This window comes from Protopterus annectens, chromosome 8.part1, assembly GCF_019279795.1.
Source record: "Protopterus annectens isolate FY-2018-M chromosome 8.part1, PAN1.0, whole genome shotgun sequence".
NCBI lineage: Eukaryota > Metazoa > Chordata > Ceratodontiformes > Protopteridae > Protopterus > Protopterus annectens.
Genome location: NC_056742.1, coordinates 496,114,952 through 496,140,711, shown reverse-complemented (window position 1 = coordinate 496,140,711; position 25,760 = coordinate 496,114,952). Strand labels below are relative to the sequence as shown.

Genomic DNA, 25,760 nt, shown 5'->3' with positions numbered 1-25,760 from the left:
TTTGGGGGGGAGAGGGGGGTGAAGTTTGCACTGAACCTGTCTGCCAGTATGTTGGCAATGTCTGTGGGTTCAGTGATTTTTGTATCATTTTGGACTAATTCTGAGCATATCTGGGAGTTTCCACCCAGGTTTCTAACATAGCTGAAAAAGGCCTTATGATTGTCTTTTGAATCTATGGCAATTTTTCTCTCAAAGTTGGCCTTGGATGATTTTATGAGTGCTCGTATTTTTTTACTAATAATGATCAAAGGTGTCTTCTATTTTATGGATTTTGCTCTATCATATAACAGCTTTATCCTCTTATTGTAAAGTTTGTTTATGGCTGGGGTCCACCAGACTGGACGTTTGCCCTTGGTGGAAAGAGTCTTGGTTTTATTAGGGATTGCCTGATCCATGCAGTCCTGGAGGTGTTCGTAGAAGGCATTTGTAAGGGCTTCCACAGCTTGGGTTGTGGTTTCCACTGGCTCGGGGGCCTTGAAGGATACCACACCAGTCTTGAGTAGTGTGAAGTTTGCTTTAGAGAAGTTCTTCACTGTGGTCTTTTTTGTTTGGGGTGGGGGCGGGATGTGGATATCCAGTGAGATTAGTTTATGATCTGATCTCACCAATGAGGGATATACTTCTGGTGTGGAGCATTTTGTCCCCATGTTTGTGATGATGAGATCTAGTATATTTTCTCCTCTTGTGGGAACGGTGACTAGTTGTTCCAACAGTAGTGATTGGAGGTAGTCGAGATGGTTGGGAAGTTCTAGCCAGTTAAGTAAGTGAAGGGCAGAGCAATGGTGGGAGGAGTACATGCCTTTTATGGCAAATTTAGAGATTTTATTGTAACAACTTTCCATTTTGGAAGAGATAGAGGAAAATAGGTTAGCTAGTATAGGTGCACCATACAACAGAGAGAGGAGAAGGTAGGTAGAGGCAAGGGTTTGCCTAGTCAAAGGAGTGAGATAGTGGATGTTTCTGTATAGTAGACCGAGTTTTTGATGTGTTTTCTTGATGTTTACTTGAATATGCGTGTCAAATTTTAGGTGTTCATCTATGGTGACCTCAAGTAGTTTGGCATAGGGAACGATTTCTATAGCAGAATTGTTGCGACTTCTAATTTGTAAAGAATTTTTGTCAAGTGGGGAGGATTTTGAGGGAATGCAGAGTAGTATTTTGGATTTGTTAGCATTTAGAGATAGATGGTTTTGCAACATCCAGTCCTCAGTGGCAGAGAAGGTGGTTTGTGTGTATGATTGAAGTTCTGGGAGGTTGATGGCACAGCAGATTAAAGTGGAGTTGTCAGCATATTGTACTATTTTAGTATTTGGAATGGCCGAGTGGAAATCATTGACAAAGATGTTAAACAGCACTGGGCTAAGAATAGATCCTTGGGGAACTCCATTAGGAGTGGGAAGGAAGTCTGAGGTGTCTTTCTTCCATTTTACAGCTTGAGATCTATCAGATAGGTAACTTGAAAACCAGGATAGGGAATTGTGAGAAAGGTTTAGATTAGCAAGGTGTTTGAGAAGATGGGTATGGGAGATAGTGTCGAAAGCCTTGAAGAGGTCTAATAAAACTGTAGAAACTATTTTTTTTTTGGATTTGTGGGCGTGATTGACTATATCTAAGAATGAGAGAAGAGCAGTAATAGTGCTATGGCCAGGGCTGAAGCCATGTTGGGTTTGAGAGATTAGATGGTTTGTGGTTAGGAAGGGCATTAGTTGGGTGTTAATGCATTTTTCCAATATTTTTGATATTGGGGAGAGGATGGCTATGGGGCGAAAGTTTGAGGTATTATTATTTTTACCGCCTTTGTGGAGAGGATGTATAAAGGCAGCACGCCAAAGCTTGGGGACATAAGATTCTTGTATGGATCTGTTTACTAATGGGGAGGGTGATGCCATCTGCAGCAATATGTAAGAATGCAGACGAAATGTTATCTGGGGCATTGGAGCATGGTTTTAGCTTGCTGAGGAGTTTCTTTATGTAGGAGGTTGAAATAGGTTTAAGTTCAAAGGTGGGGGGTTGGGTTGAGAGCCTGGGGTAGAGTGACTAACTTGTGTGGGTGGGGTATTTGGGAAGGACTTAGTTCAGCAATAGAGTTAATAAAGAAGGAGTTGAAAAGAGTGGCAATTTCTGGATCAGTTTTAGTAGTATCAGGGCAAGGGTTGTTTTTGGTGCCTGGGTGAAGGAGTGAGTTGATGGAGTTCCAGAATTGTTTGGGGTTTTTGGAGTGGTTGGTTTGGAGTTTCATATAGTGGAATTGTTTATCCTTGATTATATGTCTTTTGGTGAGGTTGTGGAGTTGCTTATATTTAAGGAGGGTTTCAGGATGTTTATTGTGCTGAGAAAGTTTCCAGCATTTATCTCATTGTTGCATACGTTTTTTGGTTTCCTTGGTTAGCCATGGTGTGGGGTTAGGTTTGACTCTTATAGATCATGGAGGGGCTTGGGTATTAAGTATATTTAGGAAGGTGGAATTGAAATAACTGACGGTGTCATCTAGAGGGAGTGTTTTTAGAGTGTTCCAGTTAGTTTGTTTGAGGGTATTAGAGAAGGTTGTAGGGTTGAAGTTTGTAAGGTTATGAGTATGTATATATTGGTGCTAGTGACGGGAGGAATGGGTTGCTCAGAGGATAAAGGCAGGCAGGTGGTCACTAATAGAGTCAGGAAGGATGTCTAAGTATAATATGTTGTTAGGGTGGGTAGTTAAGATCCAGTCCAGAGTGGATCCTGAAGGATTGGTTTTGTTGGGTCTAGTGATAGAGTTAGTAAATTGAGTAAAGTTGAAGAGACTGACAGATATGGAGGGATTTTGGTTGTTAATTTTATTCCAGTCTAAGTTAACATCACCTAGAATGTAGGTCTCTAGGTTAATATTAGTTGAGGCCCACTGGAGGATTTATTCTAAAGTAGTAGTGTTGTTACCTGGGAGAATATAGAGGGATATGATGCAGATACTTTATGATTATTCATTTGTAGCACACCTATTACAAGTTCTGCGTTGTTAAACTGAGGGGTGGGATTTGGGTATGAAATAATGGGGAGTATGTTAGAGAATATCAAGGCTACCCCTCCACCTCTTCTATTCATGCGGTCATAGCTAATGGCTTGGTAACCAGGGGGTAGAACTCAGAGATGTATGGTTTTAACCAAGTCTCAGAGATGGCTACTGTGTCAGGTTGGTTCTGGTTAAGCCAGGCATGGAAGATAGTTGCTTTATTTCGTAAACTTTAGGCATTGAGAGTAACTAATTTAAGGCTTTTGTGGCTGATAGTTTTGATAGTTTTTGGAGGGATGGAGTTGTCAGTGGTACTAAGTCCAGGGTTATGGTGTATATCACCTGCTAGAATTAGGTGGATGAAGAAAGAAGGTAGTAGGTGATTTAGTTTTCCTTTTGAGTGTTGGGGATGACATGAAAAAGGTTTAGGGAAGTTGTGTTTTGTTAAGGTGGGTAAGATCTTTGGTTTGAAGTAGTAGAGGTGATTAGGGCTGGACTAATGAGGCTGAGATGGTATGGAAGTGAAGTATTGTGAGGGTGAGATGGGGGCTGGGAGAGGTGCTGTGGGACATGAGAGAAGGGGGAAGAGGAGTGGAGGAATAGGATGTAGTATGGTATAGTAGAATTAGAGTTAACAAGGTGTTAGAGGGGATGAGAAAGGTAAGTAGTAATGAAGAGTTCATAGTGAGATGGTGTAAGTTTATAAGATGGAGTAGAGAGGGAGGTATAATGTAGGAGAGGTATAAGATACAGAATGAAGAAATGGAGAGGAGTAGAGTATAGTGAATTGTATAAGGGGAGTGGCTTTTGAGAGGAGGGGATGAGAAGAGGAGGGGCAGAGAGAGGAGGACTGTGAGTGGAGTAGTAGAAGAGGGGAGGAGACTACTGGCTGGAATAAACGTAGGAGTACTGGGACAGGTGGAATTTGAGGGTAGGGGAGTGGAGTGAGCCCACAGGGCGAACGGAGCGGGTAGAGACAAAGGGAGAGATAGTTATATAAAAAACAATCTGTATCCAAAGTGACTCAAGCTGAGCTGTAGGTGTTGTACTGAAGGATTTGCCTTAAAAAGTCAAGAGAAAAGATTTGTGGGCAGGAGACAGTGTTTAGGGTGTAAGCCGGAGAAAAGAAAAACTGCGGAAGGAGAACAGAAAGGTACTCGCTAAAAATTAATCAAGTTATAGAAGCATGTACTGTGAAAAAGCATATACCAGGTGTGTGATGCCAACTAGTGGCTAAATGGCAATCAGGAAAGGATATTTCTTGGATGGTAACACGGTTAAACACAAGGAGACAAGAGTTTAATCTGTAGGTGCGAGAGGTGCGAGCGGGCTGCGGGTGGCTGCTATCACACAGAAGGCAAGATATATAATTCAGAATTTAATGAGAAATGAGTAAACTAGCAGATTACTTAGAGTTAGGCTACATACACAGTGCTTTCTGTAGAATAGAGGGATAACTGCACTGAAGAGCTCATTGAGCGGTATACAGGAGTCATCACAAATATAGCTGGAGGAGGAGTTCTTGTAACTGTAGTAGCGATTATTTTATTTACTTTTCTTTGCAATTAAAAGAGGGTGCACCCGAGGTAAAAGGCTTTGCCAGAGTGTAGAGATGTCTTACAAGCAATCACTACAAGAGTATTAAGAACCTCAGTGAAGGCAGTCACAGTGATATGACCTAATTGATAAAGGTCCAAAACATCTTCAAAACTTTCACATTCTGTGATCTTGAATGTGCAGTAATATTAAAAACTCCAGCCGCAATGATGTTCTTAACATTAAGATATGCCAGCCCACTGGGTAAACTGCACAAAAAATTAAATATTGCTGTGGAAAAGAAGGCTGTACTTTCTTTCCTCCACTATCCATGTAAAGATCCTTTAATGTTTATAGGCTTGTGCAAAGCTCATCAAGATGTTTGCTGAAAGCATCTTGCATTGATAATTCCTTTCCAAAGCTGTCAATCAGAAACTGTATTCAAAATCTCCTCACTCTCCTGGTTACTGTACAAATCTTTCTTCTTTAAACTGACTGAATTCCTTTTATGCAGGTCAGTGTATGTATACTCATTTCATGGTATATGGTTTCCATGCTTAATCATAGGAAATTTGGAGCCATGTCAGTCCAGCCATGGTCTTTTCCCATCATACAGTGCTGGGTCTGTCTTGTCATAGGGACCGAAGCAGCAGCCGTCACTACCACAAGTTCACACCTCTATCTCCTCCTGAGCAATATTTTTGTGGATGTCAGAAAAGCCATAAGGCTGGTCACTTTTTGTTTTTTTTCTTTAATTAATCGTGTGTTTCATTTCTTCTGTATCCAAGGAGGACAATAAACTCAAACCGTCAGTATCATATAATAATAAAATACAAAAATCAGAGCACAATAAGTACTGCAAAGTGAATAGACCTAAAAATACTCAAAACGCATGTCACAAATACTTAAACTTTCCATGGATATTCTCAGTCTTGAAAATGTATCCTAAAATTTGTAGACACGTTACACGCCAAAGGCAGCCAGTCCAGATAATATTGCTGGAAGTACACAAAACCTGCTCCAATGCCTGCTGAAGTTCTGGCTGATATATTCAGTCTCTTCCTTGCATGAGCTACAATTCCCACTCATAATAAGGCAACCACTCTTATTCCACTGCTGAAAAAGGGCAAAGCGGACTGCCTGAATTACTACCATCTGGTTACACTGACTCCCATAGTGATGAAGTGCTTTGAGAGAATCATTATGAGTCATATTCAGTCAGTTATACCTGATACAATGGATCCCCTGCAGTTTGTATAAAGACCGAAAAGGTCGACAGAGGATGCAGTCAGTACCAACATTGCATATGATTCTTACTCATTTAGAGAATAAGGACCATTATGTTCGATTGCTGTTTATTTATTATTGTTGGCCTTCAATACAGTGATACCAACAAAGCTTATTAATAAGCTGTCCATACTGGGTGCACCACCGACTCTTTGCAACTGGGTCTTGGATTTTTTAACAGGCAGACCACAGTCCATCAGGCTAGGGAATAACATCTGTAAAACAATCATAATAAATACAGGAACTCCGCAAGGCTGTGTTCTGAGTCCAGTGCTTTACACCCTCTTCACTTATGAATGTGTTACTTCTCAGAATGACACCAGTATTGTCAAATCTGTGTATGATACATCAGTCATTTATCTGATCTCCAGGGATGATGAATCAGCATATAGCAGTGAAGTGGTCTCGGAACTGTAATCTCTTTCTTAATAGCAGCAAAATGAAAGAGATGGTCATTGATACATGGAGGAATAGAGGGCAGCACTTACCATTATATACTGGTGAGTCTGAGGTGGAAAGAGTGGCAACATCTCTGAGGATCTTACCTGGACTCATCACAGACCTGGTAAGGAAAAGCTGGCAGCGAATGTATTTTCTGAGAAGGCTGAGGAAGTTTAGCATGCCCAATACCATCCTCAGCAACTGCTACAGATGTACAATTGAGAACATTGTTTCCCACTCTATTACAGTATGATTTGGTACAATACAAGATCACAACGCTCTGCAGTGAGTAATAAAAACTGTGCAAAACATCATTGTAGTAACACTCCCTGCATCAGAGAACATCTACAACTAAAGAGTTTTTAGGAGGGCTGAAAACATTATCATGGACACTACCCACCCACAACATAAAATGTTTATGCTGATACCATCAGGAAAACATTATAAGAATATGGTGGCCAGAACAACCAGGCTGAAGGACAGTTTAATTCCTCAAGCTATTAGACTGTATAAAACTCACATAGTACTTCTCGCTCTAGTATTGTAGGCTGGTTCACGCTTGGAGGGACACAAGATTTTTTTGCACAAATACATTCTTTTGCACACATATATATTTACTGATATTGATTTTTGCACACATATATATTTACTGATATTGATATTTATATTGCTGTGTATTTGTTGTCTTAGCATACATCTTTTTAATTGTTATGTTTTATATATTGCTAGAGAGTTTGCAGAAAAAGAATTTCATTGTACTTTCTGCCGTTGTCTCTAGCACATATGACAATAAAGCTGAATTGAATTGAATGTCATCCTCAGTGATCTCTTCATAGGGCACGGGGTGAAAATAAGAGGCAACATCAGAAAAACACTGTAAAATCAGAGATGACTGACAGGTGTGTGTGTGTGTGTGTGTGTGTGTGTGTGTGTGTGTGTGTGTGTGTGTGTGTGTGTGTGTGTGTGTGTGTGTGTCTCTGTCTGTCTGTGAGTGTATATTTGTGTGCAATGGTGAATGGGTCAGTGTGACGATGGGTAAGTTCAAGTTGGGGGTGTCATGCTAAATCACTGCCTGTGCATGTGCAGTATTGTCTTTTGTGTGCGTGTGTGTGTGTCAGTATCTGCATGTGTGTGGGACAGTGAATGGTGTGAAGCACCTGCACCACTTTGATACACAGGCAGTGGTAATTACTGCCAAAAAGTACTGTTTAGTACCAGTGGTAACTACACCCAATTGACAGACAGGCAGATTAGCCAATGATAAGATCTTCCTCATTACAGCTAAAAAAGTCTGTGAATTACATTCCCCTGTATCACAGAAAATGCAGCTTTTGGCCAGAACATTTTCCTTGAGCACAGGGAAAGCTTTTGAAATGCCAGCCTATTAATCAAAATCATGTAAGTTTGTGCTTCTGTTCACTAACTACCATGTATCTATTGTATTGATATATCTCTTCCTGTTTCCCTATGACCCAGACTAGGCCTATAATTGATTAGTGATCACTGCCCTGCTGCAGGAAACAAACATAAATGCATATTGAGACAAAATAAAATAAATTTGCACTTTGGGGGCTGATGCACTGCTCAGGTTCGTATGTACTGCTGAGTGATATCATCAAAGAAAGAGGACTGAGGCTGTCAAAGGTTCTACAGCACAGGTAGGTACATTGTTCTGGTCCTGCAATTTACGTACTTGGGATCAGCCCATCCACAGCTGGTACTGGTGTACTGCCTTTGAACTGCTCTGATGTTGTGAGGGTCATTTGCATTATACCTCTCAACTGTCCAGATTTTTATAGAAAGTCCTGATTTTTGCCTCATATTTGTGGTTTGCTTCACCAGCAAATCATCGAGGACTGAAGTCAGAAAATAATGGCAGAAATTTGAGTTTCATACTTCATACCCTTCAAAAAATTCATGCTAATGTAAAACTTGTTATTCTATCAACTTTCTTCTAAGTTTTTAAGAGCAATATTTATCCCTATTTTTGGGCCTTTGTACCTCCATTGAGGTTAAGAAGTATGATTTGCATGTGTACACAGAGTGGCACATAATATGGTAGTACAATGAGAGAAGATGAAGCATAATATCTTAATGTAATTTGTAACTCTCTTTATGAATTCCTACTGACTTTGGTACTCTGTTCTACTGTGCAACAACCATAGGGCAAGGTGTTCATGAATTCTGCCCATTTAAACTTTCTACACTGAAAAATCAAACAAAACATTTTATTAATACTAGAAAATAAAATCCCTCTGAAAAGCCTCTAATATGTATGTCATGTGTCTTGTGCCCTCCAAGAAAATGTTATGTTCTGCATCATGAGAACACATAACCGACCCTTTAAGAGAAGATTCTAAACAACAGATGATCATAGGAGAACAGGCTTTTTGAAAAGCTAACAAAATAACTAATGAGAATAGGGGGCCAAGATGATTCTTTTCTAAGATTTTATTGCTAAATTTTTCTGTCACCTAAACACACTTAAAAGTAACTCAAAACGTTTACGTTACATCTTGCATTTGTACTCATTTGATTTTTTTTCCATTTATTAGCCAACAGAATGAATCTGCATCAGCACTTCTCTGACACAAGAATAATAATTAATAATATTAATTAATATTAATTAATATAATCAATCACCATATGCACGTTCTTCCTGGTAATATGCTAAAGAGACTCCAACTGCTTAGAAGTAAAAAATTCCAATACGCTGACACTCCACTTCTATCAGGAAATGTAACAAACAGCCCAGATTTGTAAAATCACACAATTTTATTCAAAAAAGACAAAAAGTGAGCGCTTTCGCCAATAGGCTTCTTCAGACTTTGCAAATAGCACTCATATGCCACATTTTAAATACACCTCTCTTTGCAGTGATTGGTTAAACATCATTTCAAATTAATTACTTATGTATTTAACATCTAAAATAGATGAAATTTAACCAGATACATGAATAGGAACTACAGCCATTAAAATTACATATAAATATATACCTAATTAAAATGTATGTATAAATCTAACTACTTTAATATAACAAAGGTATTCATTGAAATGTATAAACACCTATTAAAACTTATGTAAATGCTAATAAAAAGCAGATATACATACATGTGACTTAAAAACATAACATAAAAGTTAATTATTTAGGTCTGAAGATCCTTCTGTTCTTCAAAATAGGTTTGATTTGAACTTTATCGTTCAAACCTGGCGGTTCATCAGCTTTCAACCTAATTATCCATCTGACTTCACATTCAAGGGTCAGACTGATAACATCGCACCCTCTAAAACTAGTATATATAGATTGAAGTACACTAAATTTAAATGTGTGGTGTGATCCTGCTGTCTGATGGTGTTTAGCTAGGGCATTCACATCTGAGCCTGTCCTAATGTGATAATTATGTTCTCTGATGCGTTCTTTCAATGTCCTGTTGGTCTTGCCAACATAAAATGAAGGGCATGTGACGCATCTTGCCAGATAAACAACATTTTTACTATTGCAATTGGTATTGGTATCAAAGTAAAACCTATAGTTGGTAACTGGATGAATGAACATTGTTTCTTCATTGATAAAACCACAATGATTACACGTGCCACATGGCATCGTATTCCTATCTTTGTTAACCACCACTCGTTTAAAATTCACCTTTTTAGGTTTGCATAGCAGCCTTTTCAAATTGGGTTTGTTTTTAAAAGCCAGACAAGGATTAGAACCTACCATTTTACCAATTTCTCTGTCAGATAGTAAAATGTCCCAGTGTTTATTATACATTTCTCTAACTATTTTGGTGTCCCTGGTATAGGTCATAACTGGCCTGACTACCTCAATGGATGGTTGTGGGGCTACGTCAAGACTTTCATCCCGTTCTGAGAAATAAGGTTTGGCTGTTGAGGTTCGTAAATTATTGACCTCAGAGATAACCATCTCAATTAATCCAGCATCATACCCTCTTTCAATAAACCTCTTCCTCAACTGTTCTACCTCAGTCCCATATCTATGGTCTAAGGGGTTATATCTGGATGCTCTCAAAAACTGACCTTTCATGATATTATAAAAAACATGGTGTGGGTGGATGCTATCTCTATGGAGCAATGTGTTTCTATGACATCATTTTCTATGAATGGACGTATTCAATGCTCCATTTTCTAGCCTGAATACTTCAATATCTAGGTATGAAATCCTAGTATCTGAGTAATTCAATGTGAACTTCAAGAAGTTAGTGGACACATTCATATAGTCCACAAACATTCTTAATGTCTCAGCATCACCCAACCAAATGAAAAAAAGGTCATCCACAAATCTACGGTATAACCCCACGGTAAACCCCATGTTCCTTAAATAGGTTGGAATGGAACAGAAACTCATCTTCCCAGGCTGCCATTACTAGGTTGGCATAGCTATTGGCACAAGAAGTGCCCATAGCTACGCCATCCTTTTGAAGGTAAATGTCCTCTCCAAAAACAAAAACGTTGTTGAACAATATAGTTTCTATATATAATGCTATTAAATCAATCTTGGTGGTCAAAAAATCTGAATGTGAAGATAGGTAAGTTCTTATATAGTGGATGCCTAAATCATTAGGTATCATTGTGAACAAACTAACTACGTCCAATGTAACTAATATATAATCAACATCGTTTATACCACAGTTACATCCAGTGTTGGATGTGTTTGGTAGAATGTTGGAAAATGATATACACGATCATTTTTTAACTTACCAACCTAAGGGACATGGTCAAAATTTAAATTATAAACAAAGATGCGCACTGAATGATTTAAAGAACGATACTACTCTAGCCATCAGACCTGCCGATAAGTGCGGTCCCATCGTTTTGATGGATTTAGTTGACTACAATGAGAGAATGTTACATCTCTTGAGTGATGATAAATTTTATCTCAAGATAGACATGGAAAGAGTTAAACAGAAGATATTTGATGTTTATTATACTTTAGATGACCTCATTATGTCCTCAAGTATAACTGATGAGTTATACAAATATCTTAAAGTTGATAACCCTGTGCTACCTATTATTCAGGGTCTGCCAAAGATACACAAATCCTGCACTAATCCACCAATGAGACCTATTGTAGCTGGTCAGGGATGGGTTACTGAGCCACTATCTGTTTATACGGAAACAACGTTGAGACCACTCATTGATATGAATAAAATCATACTTAAGGATAGTAAACAGTTTTTATTGGATTTGTATGCTTACACAAAAGATTTAGATGACAATGTTGATTATATATTAGTTACATTGGACGTAGTTAGTCTGTTCACAATGATACCTAACGATTTAGGCATCCACTATATAAGAACTTACCTATCTTCACATTCAGATTTTTTGACCACCAAGATTGATTTAATAGCATTATATATAGAAACTATATTGTTCAACAACGTTTTTGTTTTTGGAGAGGACATTTACCTTCAAAAGGATGGCGTAGCTATGGGCACTTCTTGTGCCAATAGCTATGCCAACCTAGTAATGGCAGCCTGGGAAGATGAGTTTCTGTTCCATTCCAACCTATTTAAGGAACATGTGGGGTTATACCGTAGATTTGTGGATGACCTTTTTTTCATTTGGTTGGGTGATGCTGAGACATTAAGAATGTTTGTGGACCATATGAATGTGTCCACTAACTTCTTGAAGTTCACATTGAATTACTCAGATACTAGGATTTCATACCTAGATATTGAAGTATTCAGGCTAGAAAATGGAGCATTGAATACGTCCATTCATAGAAAATGATGTCATAGAAACACATTGCTCCATAGAGATAGCATCCACCCACACCATGTTTTTTATAATATCATGAAAGGTCAGTTTTTGAGAGCATTCAGATATAACCCCTTAGACCATAGATATGGGACTGAGGTAGAACAGTTGAGGAAGAGGTTTATTGAAAGAGGGTATGATGCTGGATTAATTGAGATGGTTATCTCTGAGGTCAATAATTTACGAACCTCAACAGCCAAACCTTATTTCTCAGAACGGGATGAAAGTCTTGACATAGCCCCACAACCATCCATTGAGGTAGTCAGGCCAGTTATGACCTATACCAGGGACACCAAAATAGTTAGAGAAATGTATAATAAACACTGGGACATTTTATTATCTGACAGAGAAATTGGTAAAATGGTAGGTTCTAAGCCTTGTCTGGCTTTTAAAAACAAACCCAATTTGAAAAGGCTGCTATGCAAACCTAAAAAGGTGAATTTTAAACGAGTGGTGGTTAACAAAGATAGGAATACGATGCCATGTGGCACGTGTAATCATTGTGGTTTTATCAATGAAGAAACAATGTTCATTCATCCAGTTACCAACTATAGGTTTTACTTTGATACCAATACCAATTGCAATAGTAAAAATGTTGTTTATCTGGCAAGATGCGTCACATGCCCTTCATTTTATGTTGGCAAGACCAACAGGACATTGAAAGAACGCATCAGAGAACATAATTATCACATTAGGACAGGCTCAGATGTGAATGCCCTAGCTAAACACCATCAGACAGCAGGATCACACCACACATTTAAATTTAGTGTACTTCAATCTATATATACTAGTTTTAGAGGGGGCGATGTTATCAATCTGACCCTTGAATGTGAAGTCAGATGGATAATTAGGTTGAAAGCTGATGAACCGCCAGGTTTGAACGATAAAGTTCAAATCAAACCTATTTTGAAGAACAGAAGGATCTTCAGACCTAAATAATTAACTTTTATGTTATGTTTTTAAGTCACATGTATGTATATCTGCTTTTTATTAGCATTTACATAAGTTTTAATAGGTGTTTATACATTTCAATGAATACATTTGTTATATTAAAGTAGTTAGATTTATACATACATTTTAATTAGGTATATATTTATATGTAATTTTAATGGCTGTAGTTCCTATTCATGTATCTGGTTAAATTTCATCTATTTTAGATGTTAAATACATAAGTAATTAATTTGAAATGATGTTTAACCAATCACTGCAAAGAGAGGTGTATTTAAAATGTGGCATATGAGTGCTATTTGCAAAGTCTGAAGAAGCCTATTGGCGAAAGCGCTCACTTTTTGTCGTTTTGGAATAAAATTGTGTGATTTTACAAATCTGGGCTGTTTGTTACATATCCTGATAGAAGTGGAGTGTCAGCGTATTGGAATTTTTTACTTCTAAGCAGTTGGAGTCTCTTTAGCATATTACCAGGAAGAACGTGCATATGGTGATTGATTATATTTATTATTTTTATGTACGACCTTGTTGTCCTGGGCTCCGTTTGTGTGCTGTACTATCTCTTGTTGCATTGTTTTACAATATTAATTAATAGTTGAACAAATAGCTACATATGTTTGCTGAATTACAGTTAGCTTGACTTGTGTAAAGTGCAACTCTAGAGCTGTTACACGGATCATTCTATGAATATTACAGCACATTTCAGCTGTAACATTGAAAACATAGTACATTGTGCTACATGTACAACATGCAATACTTTTTATGCTGGAAAGGCTACTAGAAAACTATCCAAATGTGTCAGTGAACATATGTAGACAATGACAAAGAAAGAAGAAAATTATTTGTTTAAACATAGTAGTATGTGCAGAAACGTCAAGAAATTTGTTTCGACAGTGGTACAGAAGAAAATGCTAAATTATTATTCCTTTTTAAAATACTTCTTCATGCTGATCTTTCTAAGAGAACTTGAAAATATAAGAAACATATACATTTACAATCCGAGTAAAATTCAGTGCTATAAATTGAAAGCTCTGTCTGATCCATAAAAAAACATCCTGCCACCAACAAACACCACCATTTCCCCTCTGCATTGCTACCTGGTCTAATCTTAAAGAAATTGAAATGACAAGTTGACCTTTTTCATGTTTGTTTAAATAAGATAAACTAATTACTCTAAAAAGAGCTATCTTTCTAAATTACAATAAAATTAGGTATTATATTGATATAAGTAAAAAACATTTATGGCAAGTGCACCATGACTTACGTATACGGCCATTCTCTGATCATAAAGTCTGGGTCTGGTCTGCTTGCGAATTTTGATTTACACCAAAAATAATCCTTTATTGAGGGGGAAAAATATCTCATATTAGACGACCACATAATTAAACTACATCTGTACACATATGCAATCACATTAATTACACAGGATTTACAGGAGTTGAACTGTAAATGATGAAAGTCTAGTCTGTCAACAGATCTGATAACATAGAGTCTTACTAACTTGGTGTATCTTAATACTGGTACAACCCTGGTGAGGTTATTTTTAGATATTGGAATGGAGGCTAGAATATGCAAAACATATCTGCTTCACTCTGATTGGCTCAAAGTAATATTTTTGTAAAGGATTTGGTTATACTTTTAACGGTATGTTCAGTATTGGAGATACACCCTTTTCGTAGTTCCAACACCTAGAGAAGATGACCCCTGGGCACCTCACATCTGAAGTGTACCAAGTATGGCCCACTGACAGGAGGCCCCTAGGGTAACTTAGGATGCAGCAGAAGGATTATACTTTCAGCATGTCTGGATTATTTGCCCTTCTGTAAAATAACTCTGCATATCATACTATGTCCTTCAGATATTGTACAGCTGATCACTCTTGTGTAAAATTGCTCTGATGGCTGTGGCTATCTCCACTAGTGTCCTGGGCAGTTCCTTGACTGGCATCTCCCAACTTTAACTACAAGTTGCGAACCATAAAAAAACTACAACATCAAGCAGCTATAAAATTAGCCACAGCTACTTAAATGAGCATCAGTACTTTGTTTGAATCTAATTGTTGGCAAGTCTTCTGAGCTGCCAAATGCACCCTTTAACAGCTTGCACTTTACTTCTTCTATCCTGCCTTCCTTCATCTGGTCCACAGAACTGCATACAGTCCACTGGAACGGGCTGAGGCACTGCCTAAATGCATTATCTAGCAGCAGGGTCCCCTTTCAACACTCAACACTATGACCCCACAAACATACATTCACAAATGGGAAGTATTGCAATAAAAATCACAGTAATAGTAATTTAACTACCTAATGAGATCAAAAGGCTAGGCTTAAAATGGCCCTTCTGGGCAGTTATTTTCGTCTTCACCTATGCAAAAGATCCTGATAGCTACCTGAATTTATTTATTTTATATTTTTAACCAGAGAGGAAGAATGGTCCAAGGAGCATCTTCAGTCATAGTCTAGGCCACATGGCAAAGCAGCGGTATATGACAATAAATGACAATATGTGACATTGGACATCTCCGTTAATTGACAATAGTAGACATTGTTTATACAGTGCAACAGAACATACATAACACACTAAAGAAAGAGACACAACACATTTCCCCCAAAATTAATAGTAACACAAGGATTCTTTGGCATATTAAGTATACAATTACCCTTACTCACTAGTTCTGTACATAAAAGAAAAATAACTGAAGTAAAATTGCAAGATTTGTAGTAGACAACTTAATATGCAGAGTGTGTTAGTGACTAGTACCACTGGAAGAACAGCTATAGTAAAGTTCACCACATAAGTATATCAGTTCAGATGTGCACAATTCTACTACTAAACTAAATAGTAATAGTATGTCTAAATGTTTGATATGTACACAAGTACACATTTAGATTAATAGAATAAATCTATCTGCTACATAGTGTACTATGTACAATACTAAGGAGTCTGAAAAATTAACATTAGCATCAGGGTAGGTAGTGCCTCATATGATACCCAGTGTCTCTGAGGCAATCACAGAAGTGTCTCATTTTGTTAAATGGGACGTAAGTTTTATTCTAAACAGTATGAGGGTATTAAGAGTTCTAAGGTCATTATGCATTATATTTCATGATGCAGGGGATATGTTATAAAAGACTTTTCATGCAAGCTAAGGTAAAGGTAGGTCTTAATAAATCCAAAACAATGCAAGCAACCACCAAAGGAAAGGCGTCCAAAAAACGTATAATTAAAAAGACGAGGAGCTTCTTCACCACTCTAGTTAGCCATTTTTAATAAAATAAACAAATATAAACTCACAAAGCTTTCGAGACAGCCTCTTTCCCAATGCATATAAAAATCCATTTGACAAATGTTTAAATAGTCAGATCATAAGACAAATAACCAATCAGATAGCGGCCCACAAAAATAAAAAAAGTATAAATACAACATTTATATAGGATATAAAGAATTCACTTTCAAAACAGGTTTTTAAGGTAACTGCACTATTTAATCCTGGATACTTAGCAGCAGACTGGTAATTAATCCATTTATATTCGAAACATTCAACCTTTACATTGGAGTCACCTCCATGCATAGCATAGCATCCATTCAATAGCTCAATATCTTTAAACTTAAAATTTATGTGCAACACCATTTTCTACAACATGTTTTGCTAAGTGTCTGTAACATATATCAGATACATGTTCTAAAATATGATCATTAAACATTTTATTTGTTTTTCCTACATAAAAAACATGTGCAAGATCTACATACCACCAAATACATTAAAATTCATTGATTTATACAGAACAAAACAGTTAAAAGAAAAAACTTTTTAGTAATATGATGTATAAAATTATTATTTCCATCTATATAAGTACATGCTGCACAATCATGACAAGGTGCACACATTTCTGACCTAAGAAAATTTCCTTATAACATAATTGCTGTTTAAAGTTTCTCTCATATTTGTAAACAAACTTGGGACCAGTCCCTAAAGTATTGTTACTATCAGGTAATGCAGATAAAATAGACCTATTGTTCTTAATAATGTTCCTGATAAATTTTGTATATCTATTAAATCTAGTTATATAACATACAGGCTGATAATTACCGGTGCTTACCCTATCATTACCATCCATATCAGAAAAAGATGGTTTTGCAGTTGTATTATGTTAATTCAAAACTTTATCTTTATTTAATATTAGTAATTCTTTATCATATCATTTAAGCTGAAAATCATATTGCATCTAGTCTAACTTTTTATAATCAATGTTTATTTAATTTTATAAATATTACCTTTTTACATTTAATATCACAAGTTCAAAACCATATGTGTAACAATAACTATATACAATATACAATACCCATAACACATGTAATGACCTTCAATATTTACATTTTATCTAATAATTTTTTAAGTTTTAACCAAGATATTTTCTTATGTCATTCTATTAGTTCTTAAATATAGAGTTTGTAATTCCCTATGACATACAATCTTAGCTAATGCAATAAAATCCATAAATAAAAGAATCTTTTTAGATTTCCAATTTATTGTGTTAACTTTTCTTGCTATTGCAAGTAAGGACCAAAGAAGATGTACTTAAGTATCTGGAATACATGCAGGCATTGGGGCATTAAATAATAACATAGAATCTGAGATTTTGCACCTATCTGACCACAATGCTTTTATAAAATCTTTAAACTCTAACCAGTATTTGTTTACATTCTTACATTTAACAAACATATGTTCCCAGTCTCTTCACACCTCCAGCATTTATTAATACCATTATTTGACATTATTGTAATTCTATGAAGGGTGATAAAACGTCTATGTATAAATTTCTATGAAATTTTTTTCCAAAAGGGAGACGTATGTTTAATTGATTTAAGTATTAACTTTTTATCATTGTCTGAAAAGCTGGAATTATTGATTTTTTCAGAGTAACTCCAAAATGACCCTTCTGGTATTTGCAAATCTAATTTTAGAGTTTTATATAATTTTGATACTGAAAGGGTTTTATTACTATGTAACATATGTATTTCACATAGTAGTAGTAGGATTTTAGGCAAAGATGCTATGTTAAACATTTGATGTATTTTAAATTCATTTATAAAGTATTCTCTGAAAATTTGTATATTTAACCAGTTATTATTTTTATTATATCTGGCCATAAGGGAGTTTGGATCTTGAATATTATTATTTATCAGAAATTGGTGCCAATAAACTAAACCATTGTTTTCCATATCCCTGATTTTGGGTACAGTGAACAAATCAAGACATTTCTTTGTATATATAAATTAAAGTTTTCCATCAGGTATGTTTTATTTAATGATTTTTTTAATTTACTTAATATGTATTTAAGAAATGGGGACAATCTTTCATTTTTATTTGTGTTATAAATATAATCTTTTAACACTAGAAAGATTTTAATGTTTTCTGAAAATGTACTTATTTCTAATTTTGAATTTATATTTGTAAGAGAAGTAATGTGAAGATTTTTCCAATTTGATTTATACTTAGGGTTTAACCATTGTGTTACTAATTTAAGAGTTATAGCCTCCGCTTATAGCTCTAAATTCAGAAATGATATTCCTCCCTCATCCCAATTTTTATAATGCCATGCATAAGCAATTCTTGGTTTTTGTGGAAACCATAAGAATTTTAACAACATGGAGTTTGGCTGTTTTATTAATTTCATTGAGGGCAAAGCTATTAGTGTTTGAAAAAAAGAACAACATTTTTGGTAGAATGATCATCTTTATTAAGACAATTTTTTCTTCTAAAGAAAAAACATTTTATTCCATCTATCTGTATATTCTTTCACCATAACTACCAACTTTTTATAGTTAGTATTTATAGTTTCTTTCCAATATGATTTTTTTGATACCCCTAAGTATTCAAGCTTGACATTTAACCAGTTAAATTCACTATGATTTTTTTTTAATTTACTATCTATCCTTTTGTTCAATATTAAAGCTTTTGTTTTCTCTTGGTTAAATTTTAGGCCAGAAATCATTTCAAATGTTTGAAGCAATTGTTTAATATGATCAATAGAATAATTTATATCTCCAATTGTTAATAAAATATTGTCCGCAAAAAGTTGTATTTTGTAATTATAGTTAGAATTAACATTAACATCTCTTATTTTAGGATTTTCTCTTATGAAATTGACAAAGGTTCTACAGATAAAGCAAACAATAGAGGGGATGGCGGACATCCTTGTTTGGTTCCTCTAAAGATTCTAAGAGGACCTGATAAGAAGGCCCCAATTTTGACATATGAAATTGAATTTACATATAGTCTACTTAAAAAAAAATTATAAAATCAGATGAAAAACCATAGATATCAAGTGCCTTAAATAAATAGGACCGGTTTATGGAGTCAAAAGCTTTATTTAGATCTAAACTAATGATTTATGGTTCTTTTTTGTTCTTATTTGCATGTTCTATTAAGGATAGTAATTTTATAACATTATCTTGAACCTTTCTATTCAAAATAAAAAAATGTTTGATCATCAGTTATTAGATTAGGCATTAATTGAGTTAGTCTGTTAGCAAGAATTGATATAAAATTTTTGTAGTCTACATTTAGCAATGATATTGGATGATAACAGGCTACTAAAGTAGGATCTTTTCCATGTTTCAAAATTGGAGATATCATGGCATATTTCCAGGAGGGTATTGAAAATTCATCCTTCCTAAATTTTTCAAAAGCTTCTAATAAAGAATGTAATACTTCATCTGGTAATAATGTATATATTTCCCCAATTAAACCATCTAGAACTGGTGATTTATTATTTTTTATGTTCAAAATTCTTTCCTTTAGTTCTTTTAAAAGTTATCGCTTTCAACAATTTAGTATTTTGTTCTTTTGTTAATTTTTTTTAATATTAACTTTTAATAAATCATCTCATGTCATTGTAGTCAGTACTTACATTCTCTTGGTTTATAATTTCATGGTGTTTTCTAAATACTTCTAGAATATTTCCTAGGTCTAAAACATATTTGTGTTTGTTAGTTGTTTCATCTTTAATCTATGTTATATGTATAGAGATATATAACATTTTTGATTTTACTGCTAATCTATGCATATTTTTGGGATTTACTGAATAGGATTGCAATTAAAGTCTTTCTAAATTTATTGCAATGTTATGATTTAAGATTTGTATATATTCTAGATTAAGTTATTTTAGTTCATTGGTAGACTTTATGTCCTTATCATTTACTTTGCTTTTTAAAAAAGTCAATTATTGACTGTAATCTGATTAGTTCACTTTCCCATTCCTTTCTCTTGTTCAAATACCAATTTTTGATTCTGCCAAATAGATAAGATTTTAAAGAGTCCTATACTATTGCTTTGGAAGTTGTATTACTGTCATTAATATCCAAACATAATTTTATTTCTTTTAGTAGCCACTCTTTAAATCCCTTTAATTTAATAATATAGGCAGGGATTCTTTGCCAGAATATCAAATTGCTACATATGATATTAATTTGAAAGAAGATGGCATTATGGTCAGACATCGGGCAGGAACTAATGAAAACTTCTTTTATCTTAGAGTATAACATATCAGTCAAAAATACTTTGTCAATAGTAGTCTGAGAACCAAATCTAAAGGAATAATGAGTATAATTTACAGAATCTGTTCCTTTTAAATTATAAATATCTTTCAAATTCAAATTATTACTGAAATTAATAAGTTTTTTTTTGCAGGAGAAGAGATTCTAAAGTTATCATTTTTGATAGTATCATTCTTAGATAAGATACAAATGAAGTCTCCTGCATATATTATATCACCCTTAATTTTAGTTAAAGTTAACTCAAAATATTTATTAACTGTTTCCCCACCAATACCTGGTATACAATAGTCATTAACCAATGTAACTTGTTTTTTATTTATTTCTATGGTAACTATACACAACATGCCATTTTTGTCTGAATATGACTCTAATATTTTTGGCATTGGTAATGATTTTTTCCATAATATCATTGTACCTCTTCTTTTGGTCCCATAGTGTGACTCTGCAAGAACTGAATAACCACGAAAGGACATTTTAACTAAATCTCTGTCTATTATGTGGGATTCTTGTAAGAATGCAATATTAACCTTATTCGTTTTTAAATATTTAACCAAACCTCCCCTTTTTATAGGGTTGTTAAGACCATTTACATTCAATGACATAAATTTATAAGCAAACATTTCTTTTTTTTTGACACACATAGATATCAAGGATTTTGTTATGGGCATAGAATAACATATAAAGCAAAACATTAAACAGAAGAAACTATATATAACTCTTAATAACAAATGATTTCTTATTAGATCAATAATCAAGATATCAAAACCACTTTCTGATATCCACTTCATGGAGTTCGAGATACTCCTGATTCAGAGTACTGCTTGAATCAACCACCCCTTACTAACAACAGTTAATATCCCTCTACCATGACAAATGATTAATAATATCAAGTTAAATATAAAATGGATGTGATATGTATTCCCTATTGGTACTTCCTGCATTAAAGTGTTAAGAATTTAAAGTTTTAATTATATATTTTCTTGTAAAAAAAGAGAGGAAAAAACATGTATTAAAACTAGATTAAATTTATATATATGACACCAGTTATTAACTTAGTAAGTAAATCAGTGTGATATATATCTATTTAATAACTTCTATAAGCAACTAAAAACATGTTATTTATACTATGTACCCAATCATGTAATAATCTAATACTTATATATGAGAATCTACCATTATATTTTATAAGGAACTGTAGTAAAGATGACTATGTAGTATTGCAATCTGACCCTTGTTATGCATTAAATGGAAAATATTATGCAACATAAGTTTGCTATTACAGTATTCAAAATGAAATTCTGTACAACAATGGCCAATGAAGTAAAGTTCTCTTGGAGAATAAGTAGTGTGGTTAAATGATATAAAACTTAAAAGTGCAACATATATAGCAAAAAACTTGCATACATTTCCAGTACTTAACTTAAATGCACTTACAAGATATTAGCGCTGTGAATGCAGTTATACCATAGCAAAATGATGGCTCCAAAGTTTCCAGTCTTATGATGGCTTCAAAGTATCCAATATTTTTGGTCTGATATACAAAGTATCCACACTGAAGATGTAGTAGCTGCTATGTGACTGTGATGAACTGTGATAACAGATTAACCAGTCTAACAGATCAAATAAAAGTTTCTAGCTTTAATTACAGTTAAAATCCTTTTATTGTAGGAAAAGTTAAAATCTTCATGTCAAGTTAAAATCTTGATGTAGAATAAAACAGTCCCTATGTATTCCAAACGATAAGCGCTTTCAGTATCTTCTTCAGATCGTAGAGATTGGGACTGGAAGTTCCTTTTTATAGTGTTTGCTTCCTTTACTGTTGACACAATCATTCAATCATCACACTGTCAATAAGCTGTTTAAACGCACCAATCCTCTTTCCTCTCAGCTGGGGGTGTTCCATTTCCTATACCTTTTGCTTTTGAGGGGTGTGACCAGTCATGAATTATTAAGCCAGACACACCTCCATGTTAGCTGATAGTTGGTCTTCTAGCTTTTAGTATAGGTTTCAGTGGGATGATGTTATTCAAGCCTGGCTCAATATCATCACGGAGGTTCACAATCCACTTACTCTTCCTGCATTCAGTTATATTTTCAATGTTGCCTTTCCTTATTCCACTATATACATTCTCTATCACCTTATAAGTGAAAGAATGACCGACATTTCTTTCAGCATGCGTTGCTAAAGCATTATGTGGATCTTTATTGATAATGTCTCTTTGATGTCTCAAAATGCGATTTTTAAACATCTGATTAGTTTTTCCTACATAGAATGCGGGCATAGTTTACAGGTAGCCATGTACACCACATTGGGGGTTATACAAGTGGCTTTGACATTAAAGGTGTATTTCTTCTTTGTCCTTGGATGTTCAAATTCATTATTACAGTCAATCAGTGGGCATGCTGTGCAGTGGCCACACTTGAACGTGCCTTTATGTCCAACGATTTTATGTTTACTAAACCTATCCTTTGTGCAAAGTAACCTCTTTAAATTTTTCTTATTCTTGTAGCCAAAGCATGGTGTTTCACCTACAATGTCTTTTAGCTTGGCATCCTGGGTGAGGATTGGCCAAAACTGCCTTATTATGGATTTAACTTGTGTGTTATCTGTGCTGTAAGTTAACATCACTCTGGTGGTTCTGTCTTCTGTCTTGTTTTTCTTTGGGATAACTTCTTGAACATTCACATTTTTTTCATTATAGCCTCTCTTTATTAGGTTTTGTCATAGAAACAAAATTTCCTTTTCTCTTGTCTCATCTTTGCTACATCTTTTATGTATTCTTTGTGTTTCATTTCGCATAATATTTTTAGTGACATGTTTAGGATGCATGCTGCTTTTCAACAAGTAATGATTTTTCCATGTATTTTTTCGGTGTAATTCGGTTTCCAACATGTTTTCATTAAGAATAACATTCACATCCAAAAATGCAACTTGATTATGAGAGTGTTCTGCTGTAAAGCTTAGGAAAGTAGTAGTCCTATTTAGATATTGATGGAATGATTCAAATTGTGGTACGGTTCCTTCCCATAAAATAAAAAGATCATCCACAAATCGACCATAAAATTTGATGCATTCGTACCATGGATTATTTGGGTTAAATACATGCTCCAATTCCCAGTCTACAAGCACAAGATTTGAATAGCTGTTCGCACAAGGGGTGCCCATGGCTACCCCCCATTTTTGCCAATAGATTGATGTACCATACACAAAATAATTATTTTCCAGTATTAAATCTAATAAAGCACAAATCCTATTGGTTTCATTAACAGTTTTTTTGTGGCTTAAGATCTTTCTTACAGCTTCTACGCCTGCTTCGTTGGGAATGGAAGTGAATAAACTATTCACATCCAGGGTGGTCACAAGTAGGTGGTCATAATCCGTAATGTTATTCATGGTTTGATTTATCTTTCTTAAGAAGTCATCAGTATCCTGCAGAACTGTATCAAAATATTTTAAAATAGTTCTGAATTATTTCTCCACAAATAGTGACATTGTTTCTGTCACCCACCCTTGTCCTGCTACTATAGGCCGTAGTGGAGGGTTATGAAGGTCCTTATGAATCTTAGGAAGTCCATTAATATTCAGAACAGTGGGTTTTGTGATGTTCAAGAAATTGTAAAGGTCCAGATCTACTTGGCCTTCAGTCAACATATCCTGAAGTAAGGGAGACACTTTTTGTATAGTTCGATTTAACTGGATTGGTGTAACTCTATCGTATGTCTTTTCATCTTGTAAGATGGTGGTCATTTTCTTGTTATACCAGTTAGTATCCATAACTACTATAGTACCTCCTTTGTCTGCTGGTTTGATTACCACATTCTCACTTTGTTGTAAGTTGCATAGGGCTTGTCTTTCTTCATACGTAATGTTTCTATAATGTTTAGTATGCGTGTCCCTTCTTAATTTCTCCACTGCATTATTACACAGTCGCATGAATAGTTCTACAGCAGGATGGGCTACAGGTACAAATGTACTTAGTTTCCTTAAGGTTCTAACTTGTTCTGTGTTTGTGCCATAAATATTTCTTAATATCACATTACGTCCAAAATGCTTTATGTCTAGAACAAATTCATTCAGATTGGATCTTAAAAAGGATATGAAAGTTAACCCCTTCTGTAAAACAGAAGTTTCCGCTTGGGTCAATTCATATACTGAGAAATATTCACCACTATAGAACTGTTTCATTCAGTATTTTCTTTCTTTTTCTGTCTTGACTGTGAGTTTGTGGGTTCTTGTAACTGGTGGATTCAGAAAAAACGGGAGTTGTGTGGTGATGGGGAGAAATGTACTCCCTTTCTTAGGAATGGTTCCTGTTTCTGAGGATGTTTCAACAATCCTATCTGCCATAGTGGCCACAGGTGTCCCTGTAATACTGGTAGATGTATTCAATGTGCCAGATGTTTGTTCCTGAGTCCTAGTATGGGTTCTAGACACAGATGTGTCCTAATGGATGCAGGATGTCTGGTGTTAGGGTTAAAGTGATTTGTAGTAGACCTTATTTCCTCCCTGGGCCATTCAAAGATCCGCCCTTGTTTGAAATCATTAATGTCTCTATTTAGTTTTTTTATTTTCTGATCTTTTATTTTTGAGTCATACACATTGAGATTGAATTGTAATGTTTCTAATCTGTTGGTGTGATAAGTATCCAAATTCATTTTCTCTAGTTCTACTTGTTTTTCTTTGATTTGAAGGGTGAGATTGTCTTCCTCTGGTCTAAAATAATCCATGATTAGCTTCATGTATTGGAAGCTGGTCTCTAAATGTATTGCTTGCCATTTAGCTAGGAGTTCAGGATGTTGATTCCCATAGCTTGGCATGCATTTCACCTGCATTCCTCTAGGTATGACATGACGATGTAAACAAGCTTCCAAATGAAAACGTTGCCAAGTTAATCTTTTTAGTTTGTATGCTGCAAGTTCTACTTCTTGTAAAATATAATCAAAGTTGCTGTGATTTGTGATATCTTGAATGTCTGATGATTCAATGCCATCAAATTGCATATGTAATAATGGATTTGCTTGTTTATCTGTTTGTTCAGCATTATTATGCCATAGGAAATCAATGTTTAAGCCTTGTTTTTTATTTGCAGTGGTAGCAACGTTGGCCATGTGCAAAGGAGAGGTATAAGAAATATACAATAGAGGTTTCTAATGTTAGTACAGCTATCAGTAACAAGTAAAAACAGTATTCAAAATGAAATGCTGTACAACAATGGCCAAT

General features: G+C 35.0%; 1 protein-coding gene across 1 annotated transcript in view; it reads right to left on the bottom strand.

Moving 5' to 3' along the window:
* Positions 1-25,760, bottom strand: part of LOC122810163 (guanine nucleotide-binding protein G(s) subunit alpha-like) — a 290,898-nt gene that overhangs the window by 64,723 nt on the left and 200,415 nt on the right. Inside the window, exon 7 of the mRNA XM_044081640.1 lies at positions 14,244-14,317. Within this exon, the coding sequence (XP_043937575.1) occupies positions 14,244-14,317 (74 nt within the window). The remainder of the gene's footprint in view (positions 1-14,243; positions 14,318-25,760) is intronic.